The sequence below is a fragment of the Helicoverpa zea genome, chromosome 1, assembly GCF_022581195.2.
Source record: "Helicoverpa zea isolate HzStark_Cry1AcR chromosome 1, ilHelZeax1.1, whole genome shotgun sequence".
NCBI lineage: Eukaryota > Metazoa > Arthropoda > Insecta > Lepidoptera > Noctuidae > Helicoverpa > Helicoverpa zea.
Window position 1 is genome coordinate 8,472,687 of NC_061452.1, and position 18,305 is coordinate 8,490,991.

Genomic DNA, 18,305 nt, shown 5'->3' on the forward strand with positions numbered 1-18,305 from the left:
GTAAATAAAAGAGCTTTGGTTGATAATATTGATAAGTTTGCAAAGGCTTTTGTGTCAAGCTGTTCCTATCTGAGACGGGGAGATCGCGATCGTCCTGTTCGTCACGCATACGGTTGTATTGTTTATTGTATTGTGTACGCTATCAGGCACCAGGCGGCATTTGTTTTGCGATCGCGACACAGCAGCCGCTGCCGCCGCCACACCGCGTCGCACTATCCCGCGCCCTCGCCGCCCCTCCCTGCTCCCTTCATCCATCAGTCAGTCACTCTACGGCACGCACGAGGGACGGTCGCTCGGTTTCTCTCGTCGCTCAACATTCACGCGGACAACTGGGTCAAAGGCTTCGTGTTAACATCGAATCCTTATAAATCCTGTGTTGTGACCGAATACAGTGCAAGTGAATTACAATCAAACTTAGTGATATATTAAATTAAACGTGCGGTTCTTTTGAAGTGTACGGGATGCGTGCGTGAGCGCAGCGCATGACGTGCTACGAAACGTTGAGAGCTCCGGCACCCGCCGCGGACGCCCCCATGGCGCACCACTTCGTCAAGTGGTGGCGCAACAAGTTTACAAATGGATACAAGAAGTTTAGCAGTAAGTCATCCCATAATACTTGCACTAGGAACTAAAACGCACGCTGTTCGTGCTACTTTACACTGAGAATGTGAGTCGTGACTCCAAAATTTTCAAAATAAATGCACATGTCACGAATACCTAGACTAGAAGATATTGCAGGTACATACTTAAAACCGGAAAATAGCTCAGCAAAGTCATAAAAACAAACTACACAACACTAGTTACATATATAAATAAGTGTGATACGAATAGCAAACTTCACAATATTATTATAAAAACCGGTCAAGGGCGAGTTGAAATAGAGCAACAAGGGTTCTTTAAATCATGTTGTTTACGTGTACAACAACGCCATCTGTTGATTACTTATTTGGGATTTTTGATTTTGTTTTGAGTTTTAATTATAAATTAATTTAAAAAATAATGGGGTGATTTTATCTCAAGAATTAGCCACTTTTGACACACACCGACACGCGTACTGTGCACATATCTAACAAAAGTAGGTAAATTCAGACACTGAAATAATTGAAGCACCCAAAGGTTTTTATTTAAAGGGAGAATAGTCCACCTAGCATCGATACAATTTCTATTTTAAATTATTAAGATTGTAGGCGTGATCCAAGCGATACAATTAACGGCACTTCTGAATGTAAATGTAGTTATTTATCTAGTCAATTAAATCAAACCTTAGTCAGGCCGCGATGTATAATGTGAATGTCTACTAATGTAAAGGTTACTTAATACTTTTATCATGCTTATTATAAGATTTTACGATCTCGCACGGTGTTATCAAAAGTCGGCAAGATCAAACGTTGGCACGGCGGCGTCGACCCGCCGCCGGGTGATTCGTTCGCGGCAACATGAATTGAATGAAAAAAGTAAAATCAAATAATAGGACGAGTCGTCTTCCGCTACACGGCGCGGCCTACGCACACAGGCCCACGTTACTTGTAGCTCCGACGGAATTACATTTCGCGGTATACACAAACAAAATGCAAATCAATTTGTTTACTTACAAAGAAGTGGAGATTGCATTAATGTTATGTTTATTAGCTATACTACACGATCGTTGATTGTAACTTCCTAGTGATTAATTAATATACCTATGAAAACATCAAACTATCGTAAATAAAAACAGACTCGGCTTAACAAAATTATGTGCGCGACTCGCACCCACTTACTTAACTATTACTACTTCAAAGCAAACAAACAGAAATAGCGCTTTGATATTGTTCTGTACAGTTAGTTAGTTACAAAATAATGTAAGTAAACCGTAGTCGAACTCTACTGATACAAGACTTATTTTATAACTGCTATCCTGCAGTTAAAGGACGTTATAATAATTACCCGTGAACATTTTGTTTTCGCAAAGGTAATGGTAATTCAATGGTTGCGACATTGTTTTTGTCAACGAAGTGAAAAATAAATAAGAAGTAGTTACGATACATATAGGTAAGTAGGTAGATGCACAGTCTAAATACCAACTAGATACTAGACGGTTAACCTTACCTGGGACCTGAAACAATCTGGGACACATGTCATGAGATGAGATACCTAGTTATCTTATGAAATACATCCAGAAGGAGTCAAATCAAACGAAAGATATTTTCATTCATTGAAAGTTCAACATAAAAAAAATAATAATTGCGAATCATTTAAGTGCAATATAACAATAATCAAAGTCACCATAACAAGATCTTTCAATACTTAATAATTTTAAATAGACGCTGACTAAAATAATTTGAGAGTCGACTTACAAAAGTGCCCCTTTGTAAATCACTGTGCAGGAATGTGGTTACGCGTAGCCGCATTATTAGTATTACGTATCCAGTAGATAGATGTCGAGCAAGGGTATCGAGAGACGTTCGGAACATCAAAAACCTTTTCAACTGTGATTTACGTATGTGCGCTTCACGAAAATTAAATATGCAGGTATTTAACGAATATTATTCTAAGGTCAACGTGCAGTTGTAGACAGAACCACAAAAGTTGCATTTTTATGCCTGTTTGTATGTAACATAACTTGCCATTGATCAACAATAATGATAATAACACTGCTGAAAAAAGCAAAAGAAAAGAATGCTTTCAAAGTAAATGTTATAAGACAGCAAAAAGAAATGCCGCCTCCTTTAAGAGAAATAACGTTAGCGGCAGATGTGCGATGCTACGGTGGATCCCAAACGTTCCAAAGCCGACCCACTCACGGGGCCTTCCAGGAAATGTCTCAACGCTCCCCGTAACCTTGTGTCGTTTACATCTCTCCGTCGCTCAGCGTCGGTCCGCTTCACACAAACCTTTTGAGGTTCGCCGACACGCTTTTGAGTATACAACTTTTTTTGGCCATTATGTTACTCGCATTGTGTTCCTCGGGCAATGATTACAATAACTAAAAATAGCACGAAATACGAATTGAAGATAAAACAAAATTACGATTTGGGTTCGTACCTGTTATTAAGTGGACCCTGGACAATACCACCTCTGGCTGTTGCATCCAACCACCATTTATTTAAACTGTGTTACGGGCTATAGTTTATAATTACATATCACAATTGTGATATGCAACTGCTGTATGGTTGGTGCTAGTTTTGTTTGAGCTAGATACATACCGCTAAATGGAACTTGTTGCACATTTGTGTCAACCAAAAACATTTTTTAATTAATGTACATATTAATAGTGGGTTTGCCATACAACAATTAGCTGTTGTAGGACGGAAGGTTACTACAAGTTTTGTTCAAAAAGCGATAGGGTTATAAATTTTTCATATATAGCAGACACAAGGATCTTACCGACTTCTATTTATTTTCCAGTCGGGACGGAGAGCGAGCGGACAGACACGGAGGAGCTGGTGGGAAGAGCCGCTTCCCAGTGCTCGGCACCCCCTGATCTGCTGCCGAGCGAGGCTCGTGCCCTGCTGCAGCCCAGCACACCGCCGGCCCCGCCGCCGCGCGCCTCGCATGAACCTGTCTACAAGCCACCACCCGCGCCCACGCCACCGCCCCCCGAAAACAGTGATGAAAAGCACCATCATAGGCTGCGATTTGAGGTAAACACTCACTACAATAACAAGGATATCTGTCACTTAGTATGTCTTTTTGGCGATAAACTTACCACTGCTGAAGGAGTTTCTATGTAGTTTTCGCCATGAGCTAAAAGTGAATCACGAGGAAGATTTCGATGCTAAGTTGGGGTGAGAGCAGGAAAAAGCCACAAGGCTGAAGAAAGTTACTCTTAACGTTGTGGGTGCCAAGTAAAAAATTGAAACAATGTCGTATCGAAGATCTATAAAAAATTTGAAGGGATTCATTGATTGAATTCAAAATAATCTAGGCTATAAATAATTGTAAGCTGTACCATATAGCTATATTGTACAATGTACCAGTCGAGCGCTAGTCACCCATGCGTGTATGGGATTTAGAAAGTGGCGATTAGTAACCAAGCAAGTCGTGACTTAAGATTTAATCAAATTCATGTCTTACGATCTACATAATATATTATCATGAATTCTTGGAGAATTCGTAGTCTCCGCGGGTCTTACATTGCCGTTAGTTTTAAAAATATGTACGAATAGGTACTATTCTGTTGCTGAGTGGGTTCTTATTCCGATCGTATCTAATGAAGCCTATGACGTAACATGTATTGATTCATTCAGTTAGCCATTCGCCCCAGACGTGCGTGTAGTTAGTAAGTAAATACAGTAATCGCGGGTCACCTACCCACTTTACCTTGTTGTACCGATTGAAACTAAAGGCGCAGCTAGTTTCCTTTTAAAGCGTGAGGAGATAGATAAGGAGGACGCCCGCCTAGTCGGCCGCAACGCGCGTTATGTCCGGCGCCACTGGGTTATCTATCCACCAGCCTAGCAACATAACCTTTCGACCGTAATCCAATAAGGAAATGCTAACAGGAGTATCGGTTACTCTAAATAATCATTAACTATAGCAGAGCATCAATAGATTGATAATTATCCCGTCAAATTACTGAATGAAAGTCAAGCGTCGGCGCCGTTTATAGCGTTCATTGATGACTTAAAACTATTTAAAATGCTGCTGGCATAGTATTGCGTACTCACACGTACTTCTCGAGTTTGTTTTGTAATGCTGTAACAATTTCCATGTTTTAAAATGTAAAAAAAATCACTGATATAAGAAATCATTTGTTATTTTTAGGAGCTGACGTGTGATGTAGAACTGCAACATCCAGAGCCTTCCAAACAACAGCCGCTTCAGTTCTCCTTCACCCTTTATGACCTCGATGGACACGGACGCATGACCAAGGACGTAAGTATTTTGTTGTGTTGCTTTTAATTGCCGTCGAATTCTGTTAAAAACATGATGTATTACTGTTAATCATCATCACGAGTTGCTTTTGGTTTCAAGCGCCATTAGTAGTAGAAACGTAGTAGTAATCCTTAAATCCAAAATAATATGATGCGAAAGTAACACTGTCTGTCGAGCTTTAGCGCAAAACGAATGAAGTCTAAAGCCTGAGAAAATAATTCCTTCGAGACACGGGTGTGGATGTGGCGAACAGCCTAGTTTTTAAATATGCCAAATCTTGCTAGAAACATCAATTCAATACTTTTTATTCTGATATTGCTAATATTTCCTTTTTTATACAGGACATAGCCGGCATTGTGTCAACAATATACGAATCTATAGGAAAATCTGTGACAGTGCCACACTATGGCTCCAAAACAATACAAGTGCGATTAACAGTTGTGCCAGAAGATGGCAAATGTAGAAACCACCGAGACAGACGAGAGGCGCGGAGACGCCGACGTAGAGAATGTTCATCTACTATTAACCCATCTCCTCCTGACTGCATTGATCATAGTGAAGATGAGCACAGAGGGCGACTCTCACCCGACGATGATGTCTCCTCCAAATCATCATGTTCGGGTGACCGAAGACCCGTCCACAGTTCCCCAAGGCAAACCACATACACGCAATCCCGAGCCCACCGCCAACCTCGCAGGGAGCACAGGGAACGAAAACACACTAAAAAACGTTCTGGAAGTTTGCAACGACGCGAATTATTGGAAATCATTCAAGCCAACATGGAAAAGAACCATATGAGCTTTCAAGCCTCAAGGTACGTTTCTTGAATAATTTAGGAGATTTATTCTAATCACAATCTACCACGTAGTGAAAATTGTCTTATGTCGGATATAACAAATGTAATAATATCCGAAAATTACAAAATATTAGAATGTTTCATAGTTGATAACCATTCTATTTTCTTTACAGAAAGCCGTGTGAACCTGTTGTCATTGATGAAGAAGTTACAAACAAATATCAGAAGCATCGAAATAGATCGTATACAGTCAGTGAAAAGCCAATAAATGCATTCCAAAAAAAGAAATCCGATAACTCTGGTAATGGATACTTAGATCTCGCTAGCGGCGGCGATTCAAATTTATGTCGGTACGACCGTTATCTACATGCGGTGATTTGTTCGTCGGCCCGGCACGCGAACACCGGGTACCATCAGAAGCAGAGTCAGGTGCCGCGGCCGGCGCGGGCACCGCACGCGTGTCACGGCCGCTCCAGATCACACGACCTGCCCGGCCAAGCGCATGCCACGCAACAACCAAGAGTATTACAAATTATATTCTTATAGAATTTGACAAAGGCATCTCCGGTAACGGTTGTGCCCGCTCACGTGTTTGCGCGTGTGTTTAAGGTAGGATTGTAATTTTAATATTGAGTTACCAAGCGCTGTTTGAAATTCACTTTAAAATAAATAAGGTGAGATTTTTCAGAGGAATTCCAAAATGTTCCCATTTATGTCTAAGTATTCACAATCTGAGTAGAAGGTTTGCTCATCTGGCATGCTCAAATGGTTCCATGCATAGATCTGCGAACGAGAAAATGTACTTAAGGTTCTCGTGTTTTTAAGATATTAATAAAATATACATAGGTTGCTCTTTAAAAAAATTAAGAAGTTCACCTTACGAATGGCCTATTTTCAGTCCAGAGTTTTCGATATAAATGCTGCCTTAGATAATATGTAATTCTAAAAAGTGCCTTCACTTGGTAACTTTGGTGTTAACTGGACCTTAAGACTAAGTAGCGGAGTTCATAATGTATACTTACGCTGATAGGTGATAATGCTCAGTAGACTATGTACCTTTGATAATACAAGACTCATTTTAGAGTTTCATAGACTGATTTTAGTTGTAAGTGTTAGGTACTTCAGCGATGATAGTTTATAACATTGTTATTATGAAAATTTCAAGTACAATTATACATACTTATGTTAAGGTTGCTCATCTACTATTTTTTACATGGATTCAATGTTTTCAGTTTCACTGTATGTAAAAAGAACCCTCCCAGTTACATTACCAATATCAGTATTCATTATTTTAAGTTAATGAAAGAATCTCTATGTTTTATCTACCTCTATTATGCTTTCATAATGTATTTATAACTTATTGTGGACGGCTGAATTATGTTAATGTTAGCAGGTAGGTCTTTGTGATAATTTGTTAAAAGAAGTAATTGTATGTAATGATTTCAACTGGAAATTAAAGTTCAGTTGTTGATGTACAAAGTGCTGTATCTTGTCAAAAATATTTATTGTCAAATATAATCATGAGATTAATTTACAATGTCTTTTATATTGCTTGGCACCTTATTTTCCTATAAGTCTACGTCGCATAGTCAACCATATGACCACAAACAACATTATAACAGCTGTAACTGCTATCGTGGTTTCCTTAGGTAACCCACACTTATGTACTGCATAATCACTTGGTGTTAGTGTCACCTAAAAGATACACGTTATCATTAAAATAAGATTTTTTGAAAGTAGCTGTAAAAAAGTGAATATAAATTTTTACTCACCAACATGTACTTAGGATCAGGCCGATTTCTCCAGGAGAATGAAGGCACCGAATATTCGTAAAATTCCAATGTTTCTGGACTATTATAAACATGATGCTGCAGGCAACCATGATGAGTATGACCTCCAAACACTACTTTGGGCTTAATTTTCGAAGCAAGAAAAGTTGATGCTTCCTTAGATAGGGCATCAATTTTTAACCGAAATGGTTTATTTCGTTCAGGCAATGGCGGCGCATCTGGCTCAGTACAAACTGCATCCGAAACCCTGTATAGCGGAAAATGCTGGAATTCAAATTATCAACATTATAACTATGTTTCATTTTGTCCTTTCAAGTTAGTAAATCGTAGGTACGCACCTGCATGAGGATTGGTCTGCTATAGTTCACTTTTCGAATGCCATCATAACAGAAGTTTGAATTCTCTGAACATTTTAGTATTCCTACAAAAATTGAAATATTATATATACATGTATAAATATCAGAATGAATGTCTTATGCAGATCCGTCATGAAGATTAAATTATCGTCAAAGAGAATGCTATGGCAGTACCATCTGTGTGTGTAATCGTGAATGCTCATTTACACGTCTCAATAAACGACAGACGGGCAGTCGACGAAGCCGCATCGCATCATCTGCCGGCAATTCTAAAATGGTATGAATATAATATTACCTGCCACTTTATTTATGTCGTTTCTAGCCTTAGTACAAAGTTCGCAGGAATCGCCTTCCATCGCCATAGAATTAATGAGAACAAAATGATTTTCCTTCAAACTTAAAAACTGAACTGATGAGGAGTTCAGTAACTTTGTAAATCTTCGAGCTGATCCCCTGCTTATGCTAAAACAGGTAATAAAAAATTATTATCAGAGACATGTAATAGGCGAAAATAATATTTAAAATAAAATGTAATGTAATTGTACGAAATAATTATTCTAGTTAATCATGGATACATACAAGTTATGAAAGCCTATGTCATGGTTTCCAGCAACAACATGCATCAGACTATCATCAGGCACTGGGAATAATTTGTGGAAGCGATCTACATAATTCTTGAACTGTTCGTCACTACTCCATTCCCCCTCATCGAAAAGATCTCCTGAAAGTTTTATTTTTCAAAACATTTAACAATGCAACATTAACTAAAAATATATATTCCATGTATAAATACTGAATGATATGGTTTGAGATAACATGCATGAAGCCAACGTAAAGCCAACCAACTAAATTGGATACCTCAGAAATGATAAATTATTTAGTTAGAGAGTCTACTAAGATTTAATACTTCATTTCAGTATGTAAAAAATCATAATACAGCAAGCTACACAACAGATAATATACAAAGCTATACCTAAAACAAACACCACATCTGGCTTATGTATCATCATGATCGCTTGAAATGCCTGATGCATTTGCCACTCTCGTCTCCATTTGTCAAGCCAATGACCTTTCCGGGGGCCCAGCAGATGTGGATCAGCTAAAATAAATGCTTTTAGCAACTGTTCATCATTGTACGGTTGTTCTATAGATGGCCATGAACACTGCAAGCAATACCAAGACATTATGACATAAAAATTAATGACAAATTACATAGTATAAAAGAAAAATAAAATTTAAAGTTTATTTACCTGGATAGCCACAACATAGTAGATTAGAAATTCACAATAAATGGTTGTGAATAATACACCTAAAATAAATATCAACAGTTTCTGTGTAGCTCGGCGCATGGTGGTGCCAAACCATGATCTTAAATTATAATAGTCAAACTATTTTTATTATTTTATCTTATCAACAGACAAGCACACTACAGATAAGTTTGAAAATGTACTGTTGTATTGACAGTTATGAAATGTTTGCCAGAGTTAAAAATACAACACAAGAAAAACTACAATTATTACTTGTCAGCCTCGTTTATTATTAAAAAATTATAAGAATACTTAAATTGATTATTATATACAATTGCATTGTTTTTTGAAGGTACAAATGTTAAAAGTAGTGTTTAGCTTTCCAATTCATAATTATGAGTTTTATCACAGTTTATTTCAATTTAATTTATTAATGGGTAACCTCAAAGTCATTTCATAGTAGTAAGGATATCAAAGGCTACAATAGGTACATTATAAGGATAGGCACAATCAAATAAGTCTCCGTGTGAATTTCCTTATACGTTTAACAATGTTAATGATTTTTTAAACTGGAATTCTGATTGTTATATTAACAGTTTTAGGCAAAAAAATCCTTTTTAATGGCTATAACACATTGATCATCTAAAACTGGTGATGATATTGTATTAAACGATGTTCATCTAAGCTAGAGGAACCTTATTGTAACGAAAAATATTAATTACCAGATTTTAGAGTATTAAAAAAAATGTCTCACAAAAATGAGATACTTAAATAATATTATTATTTTAAAACTATATTAGTAATAATTAATAAATGATTAAAATTACAGAAAACTTTGTGACCAATAATGTTAATTTGTAATTAAGAAAATGTGCCTTATTACTAAGCAAGTAGTCAATAATATTAGTAACAATATTTGGTATTTTAATACTTCATGGGAATTTTGAACTTTTGGTGTTAAGTACATTCTATCAGACCCTTGTCCGCATCAGGATTTTAAAACTAAGGTCAAATTAAATCAAATCTTAATAAGACAGTTATATCCTATTTGAGATTTCAAAGACAATGGCAATACAAAATAAGCATTTATCAAGATTTGCTGAATACATAATCAAACAGTCACAGTCATACCAACATAAAAAAATGAAAATAAATAATATAAATTGGAGGCTTTGCTAGGCAATCAACACCAAAATCAGTTTTTTTGTAATAATTAACAAATTGTGAAGGAACTCTTGCATTAGCATTGAGTTAATAGTCAAAGAGTGGATCGCCCACCCGTCGCGTCGGTTCAACCGTACATTTAGTTAGGAATAACTACGTCTATGAAATCAAGTGCAATAAAAACTAAAACTTACCATAAAACTTACTATTCAATAAGAATATCAAAAGATTAACATTAATTTTAGCTTTCCCAAACATGTCCATAACAGCACAACCTTCATATTGTTTTTGAAGGAGATCTTGTATGTCAACTTCAATAGATTCCATTTCAACACCCATGAATTTTCCTTTAATGGTGAAAACTCCATTGTGGTCGGTTGGTGTAATGTCAAACTGAACATTTTTGAATTGGGATGTTGATAGTCCATCAATTTCTAGTAGAACCCCTCTCTCCAACAATTTGGCACCAGAATACTTCACAGTTAATTTGGATTTCAATTTCTGCATATCTTTGCCTGATCTTCTCAAGCAAGCATGAACACTTCTGCAAAAAATTGTAATAACATCGATATATCGTCAGTTCATAAACTTGCTATCAGACTATACTATTTTATACGAATATAGTAGAAAAAGAAATAGAAATGGAAAATTATGTATTATTATGTCATCTCTGTGATTTAATTTTAATAATTTACGATAAAAACTACTCGATTTTTTTTAAATATAATAAATGTGTAACAAGAAACTTACTTTTTGCCGGTGTGTAGATTAGCAAGACAAGATTTTATGTACTGATCATAAGATTTGCATTTCTCTTCATAATACTTAGTTTTTTCTTGTAAACTTTGTTTGGTTCGGGTCAGAGTTGCCAAAGCTCTTCTTTGTGCCTGTCTATACTTGCCCTTATTGCATAGATCAAGGGCAATAGAAGTCACTAGAGCCTGGTAACCATCTTCTCTTGTCACATAGCCCTCATCTTCAAGCATTTGAAGATTCTTACGTAGTTTAGCTATATGCTCCCGTAAAGTCATAACTTCGTCTTGACGAGCTTGACCAGAGTAGATACGTTTTTGTATCCTACCAGCATATTGATCTTGCTGGGCTTTTGTTGTGCCTATACATAAGGCTTCCAAAAGATGTTCACCTAAAAAAACGATTAAATGATTTCATATTCTCTAACCTCAATTAAGATCTTCAAAAATCTATTGAATAGACAAAAAGGTCCGCTTACCATTCAAAAAAGGAATAATAGAAACACACAACTCCTTGGTTTTAATGAAGAGTTTGTTTAAGTCAGTCATGTCGTCGGAAGGCGCCTGGAACTTATTCGTAAGCGCTAAGCAGACCTCGAGCCTCGCGTTCTCTTCTGTCGTGTCTCCCATTAGCTGAAAAAAATTAAAACAAAAAATACAAGAACCTAAAAATAACACGTTGAAACAGTTTATTATGTCTTACGTACAGTATCAACATCTCTGGACGCCAGCTGAGCTACTGAAGGTACTTCTCCCAAATCGTCAAGCAGGTCGTTTAGCCGATCTCGAGGATCGGACGCTATTATGTCCTGGTATTCTATTAGAAGTGCGTGTGTGTCAACAATTTCCTAAAATTTTAAATGATAATATTGTAAGTCTTCATATGTCATTCATGATTAACCGATTTTTCAAAAAGGAGGAGGTTCTCAATGTTGGAGTTACCTGAACTGTGATATAAATATGTGGTTGATGTAGCATCGTGGCCTCAGTATACTCGTCAACAGCAAAATACTCTTCCAAAGTAGGTCCACGACAGCAGCGACGGAATAACTCTTTCATTTTCTCATGACACTCCACAATGAACGGATTTAAGCAACGTAAATGGCTCGATTCCTCTCCAAACTTGAAAAAAAATCGTAAGACACTTAAGAAACGATAAATATTAAGTTGGCGATATGTATAACTGTGCTTTTGAACTGTTACGATAAATTGGATTTATATAGGTCTACACCTTTTTAATGTCACAAACATTCAAACAGCACAAATTAACAGTTTTATTGCTATTTTAACTGAATCTTATTTTAAACCTGTCGACATGACTTACTCCTTTTTTCGCAGCAGAAAAGTGCAGGATTTTAGCCACTGAAGCAAGATTTTTGCGTTGATCTGTAGTGAGGCAGGTCCCATTCGGTAAATTGATGATGTGGAACGCATCGGGAGCAACTATCGCTGCATTCAGAAATTGGTAGTAGACGAGATTCCCGATCACCTAAACAAGTAAATAGATAGATTTAGCATACAACAATTAGAAAATAAATGTGGTTTATCTATATCAAGTGCAGTGTCAGTGACTATGTACAGGACTCACTTACTTTTAATATATCTTTTTCGGGAGTATGAGGGAATTTAGAAGTAAGAGCTCTGTGTAAAACTCGAGCCATATACGTTATACAAAATGGTAATAATTCGGTGGAATTAATGATTTCATCCAGAAACATGGTGACTATGGATTTGAGCTGAGTAAGAGCTTTCTCTAGCCGAGATTTTACTTCAGGAAATGTTAGTGCTTCTTCTTGGCTAACACTGTATGGCAGTTTCCTAAGAATAAAATAAAATAAGATTAGTAATTTGAGTTAAAGATCAAGACGAAAAATAACACATTTACGGCAAACTCACGATATTTGACCGGTTTTCATCTCTGTCTCATTTCTCCAAGCTTTGTAAATTTCAATGGGTCCTGTTTCTATATTGAGGTCTCTATCTTGCAACATTTTGTTAACGAGTGGTCCAATAATGGTTTGCAGGCTGTTCAGCCCAGACAGCTGCCTTGACAAGCTTACAGCCATTTTAAGCACCAATGGAGTCGACGCAATTATATCGAAGGGCTTAACAACTTTACAACTTATTTCTTCTTCCAAAGTAAATCTGAATAATTTCAGCAACAAGTACTCATCCCTGGCATATGCACCGAAATTGTATAAACTTAGAACAACATTTTGTAAAAAGAAATTCGTTTTGTTTTGTGGAATACAGAAAAGAAGTTTTGAAAGATAGGTCGGATTTGTTTGTAGTTCATAAAATAAATGTTGGTATCCGTCTAACAGTCGTTTACTTTCTTTGGTGAGTGATTTCAGACCCTTTACTGCAGTCGAAACTGTCATTAAAGTACCTTTGCCATCAGGGTGTTTCTCTAGCACAAGTTTTGTCATAGAATTGTGTTTGACTAAATTATTTAACTTCAAGCCATGTGCGGCTACTTCCTGCAAAGCGATGCGGTTTTGTACAAGAAGACCAATTTTCAGATCCATATCATCAAGTTGCTTAGATAGTTCTTGATTTTTCCTAATGGATTGAACCACTTCAGACTTCAAAGTTTGTAACTCGATTTCTCTATCGTAATCCTCAGTAGAAAAATCTAACATAGGAATGAATTTCTTAACAACTTTTAGTGGAGGATTAGCAGAGTAAAACAAAGACGTGAAAGCTTCACGGGCACGGCGGCCTCTCCAAAGTGCTTGAATTTTGATTATTTTCGGCTCCTGAAATAAAAATTACAACTTTTATGAAATAATTTACAATCAAACTATAAAAACACGCAATTTCATAAGTAGGAATCTTGAATATAATAAACTAGCTTCTGCCAGCGGTTTCACCCGCATCCCGTGGGAACTACTTCCCGTACCGGGATAAAAAGTAGCCTATAGCCTTCCTCGATAAATGGGCTATCTAACACTGAAAGAAATTTTCAAATCGGACCAGTAGTTCCTGAGATTAGCGCGTTCAAATAAACTCTTCAGCTATATAATATTAGTATAGATTTATTGGTTCATACCTGCACTTTATACCATGCCCATGGGTTTTCTTTTCTTTCCCTTTTCAACTTAGCTTCAATAGCCTTCATTTTTATTAAGGTTCCATATTTTTTCTCAATAATGGCCTTCCTCCACCATGCCTGGATTTTTATTATGTATTCTTCATTGTCTTTGAAAAACTGAAGTCTGTTTGCAATAGCTTTTCTGATGAGGTAGCCTCTACAGTAAGCTTGAAGTTTTACAACAGCTTTCTCTATTATCATTTGCATGTACTTATTTACGTGGTTTTTGTTAGTTTTGTCAATTATGCTTTTAACATCCCTTCTGGTCAAATAACGGGCATAAGGTACAAAATCCTTGGGGGTAGACCAACAGTAAGTGTAGGATTCAACATCAATGTATACTGTATTACCAGCATTAGTGTGGCAAACGATCCAAGGACAAATATGATGACCCTTCTTTTTTAGGGCCTTAGAAAACATTTGAAAATAAACATCTTTGCAAGTGCTTTCAATCATTCCAGAGATAGATAAAACAGGCTGCATAAGAGCATTCCAAAATTCCTCCACATTATTCTTCATGACTGCTAAATTTAACTGAACTAATGATTCTGTTAGCTCCTTTACATTTTCGGATTCTGAATTAACTTCATTGACTATCTCAACAATATCATCAAGCCACAGATTTTGGGATTCTTTTTGAACAAGTACTTTTTTCAGCATTCGTAAATATAGATGACTTTCCTCTTTGTGTAAAGGTGTGGCCAATTTTAGGCATGAGTGCTTGAGTAGGATCAGTAATGTGTCCGAGTCTTCTTCAATGACTGCCTTGTTGATATGCTCTATTACTGAGACCACTGTAAAACAAAATATATAATATTAGCATATTTTAAGTAATAAAATGACTACAAAAATGTTAAAATTATTCATACTTACATTCCTCATTATCATCATCTCTCATATTGACCATATCTATGGAGTCCCTAATATCATCCAGAGTTAACAATGGGCATGCACATTGCTCCCTTATCTTCACTTGCAATGCTGTCGCCAACGCAGACAGGTACCGGCGGCGACAATGCGGCCGCACGCCTTCCAGGTGTAACTGATTAGAATTCAGGTAGTTCCATACTGCATTATCATCTCCTCGGTCAACAGCCTCCGATATCGACGCTATGGTCAAAAGATACGACACAGAAGCTGCTATTTCACTTTCATTTAAATTTTTCTCCAATTCGAATTTCTCTAATTTCATTTCTTCATACAAAAGGGGTATGGCATACTTGTTAACTTTGAAGTTTATTTCTAGATGTGGGTTATTCAATGCAACATACAAATCTTCTGGTGTGCCCTCATCCAGAGCTTTATTGACATTATTAATGGCAGTCTTGTGGTCTATATGTTCAAGTGATTTCCGATTCCCTTCATTTATAATGTTTTGGAATACTTTATGCCAATTAGTAACACTCTCCACATCAACATCCTTGTTGTATTCATTTATTTCTTTCACAACATCACAGTAGAAATCCACATTATTGGGATTATAATTCTTTGTCTTTACCCAACTCTCATTGAATATTTTATCTAAGGCATTAACATCACCATTCTGAGATGCTAAACATAACTTGCTCCATGAATATTTGTAATTAACGGCAGTTATATAACCTTGGATTTCAACAACAGTGAGCAACTCATCATACTCATCTGGGACATAGCTATCATTCAGTGAACGATTCATAGCAGCCTGTGATTTATCATCTTTGGCTGATTTCAATACTTTCTTATATTCTTCTATGAGTCTATTTTGTACATGTTTTAATTTGAGTTGTGGGTTAAAAATAGCAGATGTTATGGATTTACCAGAGTCTAAAAGATTGTTGAGCTCAACAACAGCATCATGCATTGCAGTACCATCAGAGCCATTACTATTATTTTTTGACAATATGCCCCCTATCTTTTGGAACATTGGGAGTGGGTGTGCACATTTTTGTAAGTCTTTTGAGACTGAGTCAATTTCTTCATCTATAAATAGAAAAAAAAGAAATTATTAAATGTAGAAATACAACATACATATTACTAAGTAAATTAGAATCATTCTAGTAAATTCTAGTTGCTTTACCTGTGAATATAACTTTGCCAAATACATCATGAATGAGTGGAGCTTTTCCGAGCTTAAATAAATGTGAACTTAAAGCATGTATACAATATATCACTCTGGGCATATTCTTGTTATCGTAAATATCAGTTGTTTCGGGCTGAAAAGTCTACAACAAAATATTATTATTATATAAAATTATGAATAGAAATAGTTACACAGCGATACCTCTAATCAGCAGAAAGAGAAAGTCATAATAACTGAACATATAGCATTATGCGTTACCATATAATACCATATAATGAAACTATGTTTTTTTCTTTACTTAATACACCTATTAATATATAGTACTCACCACTGGCAATTCAGTTTTCTTCAGCACTTGCAGGAATTTATTGATATTATCAGTGTGTTTGAACTGGAGGCCCATTATCTGGAATATCAACAATGAATCAAGTGATTGGCTTTCCAAAATATAAATAGTAATTAAGTAGTATTTCTTTGTCAAATTTATTGTATAAATATGAGAGATGTAAACAAGTACAATGCTACATTTGCCCATGAAATACATTTGATAGTACCTGCTAGCCAACCGCCCCTAAGACAACCCACTGACCAAGTGGTTAACTGTGGTTATTTAGTAGGTGTTATTTATCTACTCCTTCACAAAGAAAATGCTTAACTGCTACGTACCTTATATCGTTTTTGGTCAATATCATATATTTTATTTAGAGGCAGCAAGTCCGGAGATATATAATTTCCCAATTTCGCCAAATAAACTCCGTTTCGCAAGCTTTCTTCGAATTCAGTGGCTGGCGGTAAACTTTCTTTTAGACATGCTTCCATCCAAGTCTTTGCTTCTTCCAATCGACATAAATATTCATAGGCAATTGTTCGTTGTCTTATACTGTCCATTTCTTGTCCTGTCTTCCGAATATCAGAGTCGCCTTTGTGCAAAATACATGATGGGTTAATAGAGAGTAATAGTAATCTGGGATAAATAATACATTTAAAAACATGAACTTACAATCGTCAATTTTTCCAATCCGTACTTCGTCCAAATCCTTCCCCATGATGGTAGTTTCCTCACAATTTTCACTACTATTGATATTCTCATTTAAAATTATACAAACTCAGGTCGTTTCTAAAATATTCGCACACAGTTCAATAAATTCTTTCATATCCCTGGCATTTTCAAAACAAAACGGCTGTTCGTTTAATTTGATATTTGATTACATAGAGAATAGAGACAGTGTTACCACGCTAAAACGTAAAAACACCAGCTGCATACCTTGTATAGATTATGTATGTATAAAACACCAAGAAGATTGTAGGTTGGTTATGGAATACAAGGTCTGGAACATTCAACTGTTTCCAAAATCACATACCTTATACAATTTTAATATTCAATGAGGGATTTCCTTTTTCATTCTTTTTCTAGCTTATGCCTAAGTGGCTGGTGCTGGTCTGGGTACGTGGCTGCAAGGAACGTCGGGGTGCCAACAGGTCATCAGAATCCCAAATAAATAAACAAAAACGGCAATGCGGCCAGTCTTCTGGGCGCGTTTCCAGGGGACAGCGATGCGGAGGAGTACTTCGATGCCTAAGGCTGCGTCCCCATCCGTTTGTTGCCCGTGGTACTACCAATAGTACTACCAGTAGTACCACGGGCAAATTTTTCTTCCCATAGTACTACCAAGCGGTCTGGTAGTACCACGGGCAAGAAAAAACTACCCGTGGTACTACTGTCAATATTTTAGTTTTTTTTTCAACCCTTTTGTTGTCACAGTTGATATTGACATCCTGGAAAGAGAATTGAAATATATATTTTTTTAATGTGGATATATTTTGGTACTGTTTCGTAAATAGGTCTGGTAGTTGTGAAATTTTACATTGCTCAAAATCGACAAGAGTCAAAAACACTTAGTTTTTTTTTCACAAATCAGAATTAAATATCTACTTACGTTTTTCGTTTTATTTATATTAAGTAGATAAGTATTATATTAAGTAGGTAGTGTTATTCATTAAAATTATCGACCGCATTGAGTAGGTATTGATATGAACATGTAAGTTATGCTGTCCTAGTACTTTACTTTTTTGGTTCGGCCGTCTTCTGTAAATTAGATTTAAAACGTACTTTGCGTTCAGCGCAGATAGTGTAGCTTCCTAACAGTGAAAGAATCATAGGGTTTGACGCATTAGATGCACTTCTCAAATTAT

At 36.4% G+C, this 18,305-nt stretch overlaps 3 protein-coding genes across 4 annotated transcripts; 1 reads left to right on the forward strand and 2 right to left on the reverse strand.

Moving 5' to 3' along the window:
* The first annotated feature begins 240 nt into the window (after positions 1-240).
* LOC124644960 (protein naked cuticle homolog) lies at positions 241-7,184 on the forward strand. Its single transcript, XM_047184694.1, has 5 exons — positions 241-597; positions 3,385-3,620; positions 4,744-4,854; positions 5,196-5,668; positions 5,824-7,184. The coding sequence occupies exons 1-5, from the start codon at positions 483-485 to the stop codon at positions 6,194-6,196; spliced, it is 1,308 nt and encodes a 435-aa protein (XP_047040650.1). The 5' UTR covers positions 241-482; the 3' UTR covers positions 6,197-7,184.
* LOC124645037 (metallophosphoesterase 1 homolog) lies at positions 7,138-9,260 on the reverse strand. Its single transcript, XM_047184807.1, has 7 exons — positions 9,047-9,260; positions 8,770-8,959; positions 8,376-8,517; positions 8,092-8,258; positions 7,779-7,861; positions 7,423-7,704; positions 7,138-7,345 (listed from the first exon to the last, which is right to left on the reverse strand). Exons 1-7 carry the CDS (start codon positions 9,143-9,145, stop codon positions 7,211-7,213), a joined length of 1,098 nt encoding a protein of 365 aa, XP_047040763.1. The 5' UTR covers positions 9,146-9,260; the 3' UTR covers positions 7,138-7,210.
* A 52-nt stretch (positions 9,261-9,312) lies between these two features.
* Positions 9,313-17,288, reverse strand: LOC124644844 (ras GTPase-activating-like protein IQGAP1). 2 transcript variants are annotated; one of them, XM_047184579.1, is made up of 14 exons: positions 17,113-17,288; positions 16,779-17,032; positions 16,441-16,518; positions 16,110-16,245; positions 14,927-16,012; positions 14,012-14,847; positions 12,856-13,718; positions 12,552-12,777; positions 12,284-12,448; positions 11,902-12,081; positions 11,667-11,807; positions 11,439-11,592; positions 10,958-11,351; positions 9,313-10,751 (listed from the first exon to the last, which is right to left on the reverse strand). In XM_047184579.1, exons 1-14 carry the CDS (start codon positions 17,156-17,158, stop codon positions 10,391-10,393), a joined length of 4,920 nt encoding a protein of 1,639 aa, XP_047040535.1. In that variant the 5' UTR covers positions 17,159-17,288; the 3' UTR covers positions 9,313-10,390. The 2 variants fall into 2 exon arrangements, with proteins under 2 accessions (XP_047040535.1, XP_047040450.1); XM_047184494.1 differs by having other exon boundaries at positions 16,110-16,254.
* Between the last annotated feature and the right edge of the window lie 1,017 nt (positions 17,289-18,305).

What these genes read in the sequence shown, in the direction of transcription:
- LOC124644844 (XM_047184494.1), bottom strand. Translation starts at nt 17,158, where the DNA reads ATGGGGAAGGATTTGGACGAAGTACGGATTGGAAAAATTGACGATT. An exon ending in TTGACCAAAAACGATATAAG is followed by an intron (nt 16,519 to 16,778) that starts GTACGTAGCAGT and finishes TTGATATTCCAG; the next exon opens with ATAATGGGCCTCCAGTTCAA. An exon ending in AATCTACACACCGGCAAAAA is followed by an intron (nt 10,752 to 10,957) that starts GTAAGTTTCTTG and finishes AATTTTTTGCAG; the next exon opens with AAGTGTTCATGCTTGCTTGA.
- LOC124645037 (XM_047184807.1), bottom strand. Translation starts at nt 9,145, where the DNA reads ATGCGCCGAGCTACACAGAAACTGTTGATATTTATTTTAGGTGTATTA. An exon ending in AGATGTGGTGTTTGTTTTAG is followed by an intron (nt 8,518 to 8,769) that starts GTATAGCTTTGT and finishes TAAAACTTTCAG; the next exon opens with GAGATCTTTTCGATGAGGGG. An exon ending in GACATAGGCTTTCATAACTT is followed by an intron (nt 8,259 to 8,375) that starts GTATGTATCCAT and finishes TACCTGTTTTAG; the next exon opens with CATAAGCAGGGGATCAGCTC.
- LOC124644960 (XM_047184694.1), top strand. Translation starts at nt 483, where the DNA reads ATGACGTGCTACGAAACGTTGAGAGCTCCGGCACCCGCCGCGGACGCC. An exon ending in TGGATACAAGAAGTTTAGCA is followed by an intron (nt 598 to 3,384) that starts GTAAGTCATCCC and finishes TTTATTTTCCAG; the next exon opens with TCGGGACGGAGAGCGAGCGG. An exon ending in ATCATAGGCTGCGATTTGAG is followed by an intron (nt 3,621 to 4,743) that starts GTAAACACTCAC and finishes TGTTATTTTTAG; the next exon opens with GAGCTGACGTGTGATGTAGA.